Source organism: Acyrthosiphon pisum, chromosome A2 (genome assembly GCF_005508785.2).
Source record: "Acyrthosiphon pisum isolate AL4f chromosome A2, pea_aphid_22Mar2018_4r6ur, whole genome shotgun sequence".
In the NCBI taxonomy this organism is placed as follows: Eukaryota; Metazoa; Arthropoda; class Insecta; order Hemiptera; family Aphididae; genus Acyrthosiphon; species Acyrthosiphon pisum.
Genome location: NC_042495.1, coordinates 24,225,188 through 24,232,702, shown reverse-complemented (window position 1 = coordinate 24,232,702; position 7,515 = coordinate 24,225,188). Strand labels below are relative to the sequence as shown.

The following is a 7,515-nucleotide window of genomic DNA, read 5'->3' as shown; positions in this document are numbered from 1 at the left end:
CAATTAGTAAACAAACTAAAGTAACAGATTTTTTTCAGAAATGTTAGTTTTTATTTTTTTAAGATGTATTTAATTAATGTAAAAATAAAATAAAAATTTAGGTAACTGTTTTTTTTTCAGAAATGTTAGTTTTATCGTGTATTCAATTAATGTAAAAATAATATAAAATAAAATTATTGAATTTATTTATTTGTTAAAAAAAAATGTTTTCCTCTAAATAGCGGACACCTCTAAATAGCGGACAAAATTTCGGCGACCGAGAGTGTCCGCTATTCAGAGGTTTCACTGTAGATTACTGGGGCGATCCGAAGGCTTGTTTTTATGATGGTTAGGTAAAAACAGTATAGAATTTGAGATTCTGAGTGGAGATATGAATGCATTGATTTTACCTAAATGCGTGTTTTGTTTTTGTGTACACGGTAAGTAGTCAAAATATTGCTTAAATTTTCAACTTCAATATATTGTTCGATGGTAAAGTGAATGAAGTTGGTGCATCGAACAGGGTAAAATTCTCAGTAGTATGTATTACACGTATGATTTTAGTTATTTTTTGTAATTTTATAATATATTAATTCAACTTATCGGTTACCGTATTTATAATAAGTTATAACAATATAAATATAATATAAAATATTCTCCTTGACAAACCATCTCCACTCAGAAACGTTTTTCGTATACAATGATATTACATCATTCATATATTAATTTTGGAAATTATAATATCCTGCTAAGCTATTATAATATACAATTGAGAAAATGAAATTATTTAAAAACAATAACGTTTTTTATAATTGTATTTAAAAAACAAAAAAATAACGAAAATTTGCCGAAAACATATTATTACATTTATTAATTTTTATAGGGAATAACAGCTGTGAGCAGATTTTAACGATATTTGTATACAGTTAAGATATTATAATATAGTACTCCTATCCTTTATTTTTTATAACACGTCAACAACAAGTAGATATTATTAGTTTGTATTAATTTTATTAAATTGGTGTTTCCCATGGTCGTATAAAATTTAATTCTGCAACCATGCAACCAACTACTTTATTCTCCACATTTTTAAAGTGAAACACCACTTTATATTTTCCATAAAAAAATACTTTGGGCAAATTGTTATCTTCGAATTTCGTCAAATCATACCCTGATGTAATATATGTGCCCTGTAAAAATTTAGTGATAAATTATAAATACATAATAATTAGACAACAAATGGCAGACATTTTAATATCGTATAGTATTATTTTTCTTCTATGATCAAAATAGACTAATAATATCCTAATTATATGTCGATTATTTTTTATATTAATACAACCGTTTCCAAGTCATCAGATATCGTATATCCATTATATTTATTATAAAATGATATCATTATTTTTAATGTTTTCATATATTACCACTGGTGTTGGACATCTATCAGTTGGGACGTTAAAAGCATTGATATATTTAAACCATGCATTTCCATAAAGATTTCTTAAGCTACTGCATGCCTTTTTTCTTATGAGAATGTAATAATTTGGTATCCAACCACCAGTTGAACCCCAAGATGAAAAGTTTATATCAACCTATGAAAAAAAAATAATAGTATATTACTGTTGCACGAGGGATGAATTAAGAATGAAAATCATCAATTCAATTGGAGATTAAAAAGTTTTAAACTCATGGACCATAAATAAAATATTACATTCACCGGGAGTTGGAAACATCGGTCACTTATTTTGTGATAAAAATAATGGTTTGTGCCTCAAACAAGCCATAGTTTTGTCATGTACCATATTCGTTTTCAATAAAGTTACTTGTTACTGCTGCCCTTATCGTTAACATAAATCGTTATCTGTGTGTATTATGTGTATTGTCTAACCGTAATTCAAGTTTGATGGTCAATATATCTCATAGGATTTCTGCACTTCTCATCGGACACTTCAACCGAACCACGATCAACCTTGATTCAATCATCGGGTCCGCGTCAAAGTATACTTATACACCATGTAAGTATAAATTAATACATACATGTATACAAGGTATACATGTATAAAATGCATGGATACTTTAAAATATATAATAACATAATATTTAATAAAGTTTCAAAATTAACTTTTTCGAGTAAATTCATTGAATAATCTGCGTAGACGTAAAATATTCAAAATTGCAAACTTCAAAGGTTATAAACTTATTACCTTGGAACTAAGTCCGACCGTAAAATCCTGATTACACCATTGTACTTAACACGTTTGAAATATATCTATAGGTTGCCAAAAATAATTCACAAAAATCGATCTAAACTGCATAATTCAATATATTTGTGAAGAAACAGCGATTAGTGATTATATAACCATGTAATATTATCTTAGTTATCACAGAGGATTTGGGTTTTTATTTGTTGTTTCTATAAAACATAATTAAATAGGTAGGTACATACATAAATATGGTTCGTCAGTTTCAAAAAAAAGTCATGAGGGGATACGAAAACCAAATCTCCCACCCCCGTAATTACGCCACTGCACTAGTACAAACCGAGTGGTTCAAATATTCATAATGTTGGTTATATGTCAATTTTTTTGTATGTCTTCTCAACATTCAACAAATTATTGTACAGCCAGTTCTCATATAAGCACGGTTCTTGTTTATTGCGTTGTGAATTGGTCATTTGGTTAGGTTAGGTTAGGTCAGGTCATCTGGTAAATTATCGTTTAGCGGAACCATTTATTAATTATCTGGGTCATGTCAATTTCAATTCATTGCCAATTGATGTATTAAACATATTTTTAATGATATTATACTAACATCAAAAAACGTATGAATGATGTTTTATTCAGTGAGCTTAGTCAGTGTTACAAGTAAAATAAATACATATAGTGGCCGCTTGCATAAGATATCGTTACGTTTAACGGACCGTTAGCAGCTTTAATGACTCCTAAACAAACTTCGTTGCATAAACGTTCTTTAAATATTTAACGGCCCGTTAAATATTAGTTTAACGATCCATTAGTTAATCACCCGGTATCGGACGCTAAATTTTAAAGACTCGTTAAAATGTTTTATCAGTTATTAATTTTTAATCAGCTGTTAGAAAGTACATTTTAAATAAGAATATAAATGATTCAATTTACTCTCCTTGGTTAATTTGAGAATTTTTTATTGCAATGAATACTGATTTAACGAATTGTTGTGGGATAGGGCTGTAAGTTGTACTGCCATGTGTATCGCATATAATTCCACCATGTATATGCTAGTGAATAAAGGGAGTCGAATTTTTCTGACCATGGTACTATTTACTATTGCAAAACCTGTACAGTTTCAACTTTTAGAAGCGTCTGTATAAATTAGCGCGTGGCGCGGTATTATGAATCGATTAATTCCTGAAAATAAGATACGATGATTGAGTTTTCAGTTTAGTTTTTATTGAACTTGAGAAGTTCAGTATTAATATTAGGGGACCAAGTCCAAGGATGCAAGAGATGGAATGGGGATTTATTTGATTGTATGTGTATTCAGATTGATATTTTCCATGATTAGGGCGAATTGTTCGTAGATCGTGCTGGGTGTTTTTGCTTTAGAGTTTAGGAAAGGGGGTTGAATGTTTGAGGCAGATATATGGTTTGGCAGGTTTGACGTCTTGATCGTATTGATGTTACGGATGATCTGAAGTGGAGGTCCACCTGAATTGCAAAGGACGCTGTCTACTGGGCTAGTTCTAAAAGTTCCAGTAGCTAATCTAATTCCTTGATTGTGAATCGGATCAAGAGTGCTTAGTAGATTACTTTTGGTAGTGCCATAAATAACAGAGCCATAATTAATGAGAGACAGTATTAGTGATTTTTAAATTAAGATGAGGCTGTTCTGGTCTGATCCCCATGTGAGATTTGATACAATTTTGATGATGTTCATTCTGGTACTGCAGCAAGTCTTAAGATTACTAATGTGTTATTTCCAAGTTAGTTTGTGGTTGAATATAGCCCTAGAATACGTAAATTGTCTAAGAAGTGTAGAGGTGTCTCGTCTAAGTGAGTTTGAGGAAAAGGGGTGTTTTTCTTTTTGTTAAATATGATGCTTTGAGTTTTGGATGGGGAGAAAATGAAGTCTGTTCTTGCGGACCATTGAGTTAATATGTTAAGTGATTCTTGCATCATTTGGGTTGCTAGATTTGTCCAGCTGCAGTAAATGTTGCAATTATCTGCGAAGAGTTTATGTTTAACAGGAAAGGGAAGATTTTTACCAATGTCATTTATTGCTACCAGGAAGAGAGTGACGCTGAGAGCTGAACCTTAAAGGAGCCTATTGTCAATATGATGTTGGTTAGATAGTTTGATTGAGGCTTTAAGTTAACATTGTGGTCCTCAATAAGGGGAGGTTGTTGCGAAAGTATATTATTGCAATGGGCTGAGGTGTGGCCCGTACGTTTGCAATGATAGCTCCTCCAAATGGATAAGAAGTGAAACTGGTAATCTGCTTATGTCCTCATTGTTTATGTGGATTTGTTTTCTGAAGCTGATCATGTGTGCTAGGTCGTCTGACGAGAAACCAGCTTTGAGGAATGAGATCGGAGAGGTGGTACTGATACCAGCGTTGGTGAGTGCATCTAATATGAGTGAATGTGGAATCGAGATAATTATTCGTTTAGTTGGGTTAACTTGTTTACAAATACTGATAATATCGTTGTTTACATGAATTGTGTGGTTTTGATTAATAATATATTCAACGATGCTTTTATTAGCGAAGTATACGCAAAATCTGTTATTTGATATTCTCGACGCGAACTTAATGTTCGACGGGCTGGTAAATGTCCTTAGTACTTTTATGTATTCTATTTGGGGAATTCCGTTTCCGCGAATGATTTTTGTGTGTGTTGATCCATTTATTGTTGAAGGAGAGCTGTATTGGACGATACAGGTATTTTGGGAGAACTTTTTAAGGTTGTTTTAGGAATTTTATATTGTAAGGGGGGCTTTGTAGAGTTAAGAGAGTGTTTATTCATAATTGGTTTAAGGCTAGTGGTTGTTGATGATCGTTATAAAAACGGTCTAGTTAGTATCTTTTTAGGCTTATCGCCCATTGTGACTGCTAATGGACCGCCGGTGATTAGAGTGATCGCAGACTATGCACTAAATGATAAACATATACATTACCAGTCTCGGTGCGCTGTGACGTTTGCGATATACTGCTATCAGTAGCTATTAAAATGGACCAAGAAAAGATTACACGTGTGGTCCCTACGATGTCCAAACACGTACTGATGATGATATTAAATCATTGAATTTAGTTTAGTACAACTCATTATACAACGACCATTGTAACCTACTGTACAGAAGAGCAACATCCACAGCAGTAATCAGCTTTTTTCTTTTTATTATACGGTATTTTTAATTATTTACTATAACACCTTTATTATAATCTAATTAAATCACGTGGGTAGGTACTGTTACTCCCTACACAGTCATAAGCTTAGCTTAAAGGTGAGTTGGTTTTAATAATATACTATTTATATTTAAAACAATTCAAATGTGTTAAATATTCTAGAGTTAAATTTTTAAATTTAAATTTTAGGAAATTTTGCTTAACGTTTTTACTTTCTTATATATATTATATAGGTATATATATATTATATTATATAGCTACAACAAGAATAATAGTATGGTATGCCATAATATAAAAAGTACGTTTTCAAAATAGTTCGTTTTTGTATAGTTAATGGTTGATGCCTATTCCTTTAATATTGGCAATAATGGGTACGATTTAGCGTAAAACAGGAAAAAGTACGTTTAATTTTCTAAATATAATTTTTTATGTATAGATATGTTTAGTTTTGGATTAACCAGTAATTTTGAATTTCAGAGTTGACCAGAAATAGTACAATTTGATCTATTCTGAATCTAGCGAAATATACGAAATCTAATTCCATTTGGCAATTGCGGCAATAGTACGTTATGGATTTCCACCCCACCATTACATTTAGCATCGAACGCGATAAAAATAATCACAAATAAAGTGTACATATGCTTTCCATTAGAAAATATAAAAGTTTTTACATATTTAATGATTTTAATGTCAATAGTTTTTCCGCTCAATCTTTCTTGTACCTACCATTCATCAAAATTATCGAAATCGCTCATTTAATAGAAATCTATTGGACTTCATACGATTTAGTTAATTTAGAAAAACTTCAATATTGTAATGAACTTGAATTTAATGAGATTTTTTGTTCATCGAAATATGTGGTAAGTGGTAATCAAATTAATGTAACAAATGGATCCAGCACGGTGTCACCCGTGACAAATAAAATAATTCTCGTGGATTTAATCCATCTTAAAGGCCATTTAATTTACTAAATTAATTAAAAGTAAACTGATTTTATTCACGGTAATTTTTGTGGTTTATACCAATTATAAAATACAGGTCCAAAAGTATATCCAATCATAATAACTATTTTATTTTTTCTGCAACCAATGGCAACATAATTTCAACAAAAAATATTCGTTTTTCGAGAGTCAACCAATCCAATAAGGGTGCGACCCTATTTAAAATACTCCTAGTACTCCTTATCCACACAGCATTTTAATATTTCCCAGCTATGGTATAAACATTTTCAGGAAAACAATAAAGTTGTCAAAATAATTGAAAAAGTTGCGTAAATAATAAGGAAATATTTTATTTATATTTTTTGGCCAAGAAGTTCACTTTTGAAAAATATTTTGTAAAAAATATTAACAAAACATTTTAATCAAATTTTTTTTAAAAACATTTTCATGGAAACAATATAAAAATATTAAGTCAACATTTTTGTGTAATATTTTTTTATTTTATGAGAATAAAATATTTATACAATATTATTAGTCAAATATTCATTATTCAAGCACTGCAACATATTAACAAAATATTATCATTTCCCAAATGCTGTGTGGGTAGTCGAACCTTCAAATTTTATACATACACAGATTCTATTTAAGAACATTTTCTGAATGAAAAATATTTTTTGTTGTCTTTGTGTAGGCATTATAATATGAAAGTTTCACTGTATTTTACAAAATATTAATTTAAACATTATATACTTACAGTGAGATTAACGTCGAATGGTATCAAAAATGTTATATTCCCTTTCATTTCAGTTATATTTGATGTTTTCTTACTAGAATAGACATTAAATTGAATTGTATGGTTTGTTCTTGATTCACACCGATATACTTTGTCAATAACCAAACAATATTCTCCCTGTAATAAAAATAATAAATATATAATATTATTATGTAGAAATAATATATTGTATTTATTCTGAACATCACTGTTAATCAAAGAAATAATATCATGTATTATGTTTAATAAATTAGGTGAATAATTATTAATTTACCAAAGGCAAGTTTGGCATAAAACGGTTTTTGGATTGAGACAATGAGAAAAATAAAACAAGTCCGAAAGTTTTGATCATCATTTTGCCTAGGATTTCAATAATTATATAGAATTTTTCATACGTTTTCAACACTAACACTAAATAACAACTATGAATTATAAAATAAA

The 7,515-nt window shown here is 29.9% G+C and overlaps 1 protein-coding gene across 1 annotated transcript; it reads right to left on the bottom strand.

The window, feature by feature from the left end:
• Positions 1 to 877: 877 nt before the first annotated feature.
• Positions 878 to 7,429, bottom strand: LOC100576048. The gene is made up of 4 exons (XM_003240432.2): positions 7,349 to 7,429; positions 7,057 to 7,212; positions 1,404 to 1,571; positions 878 to 1,169 (listed from the first exon to the last, which is right to left on the bottom strand). Exons 1-4 carry the CDS (start codon positions 7,427 to 7,429, stop codon positions 993 to 995), a joined length of 582 nt encoding a protein of 193 aa, XP_003240480.1. The 3' UTR covers positions 878 to 992.
• Between the last annotated feature and the right edge of the window lie 86 nt (positions 7,430 to 7,515).

Excerpts from the sequence above, each read along its gene's own strand:
- LOC100576048 (XM_003240432.2), bottom strand. The coding sequence starts at position 7,429 with ATGATGATCAAAACTTTCGGACTTGTTTTATTTTTCTCATTGTCTCAA. Across the intron at positions 7,213-7,348 it reads TTATGCCAAACTTGCCTTTG|GGAGAATATTGTTTGGTTAT; the intron begins GTAAATTAATAA and ends TTTTTATTACAG. Across the intron at positions 1,572-7,056 it reads CATTCGACGTTAATCTCACT|GTTGATATAAACTTTTCATC; the intron begins GTAAGTATATAA and ends TTTTTTTCATAG.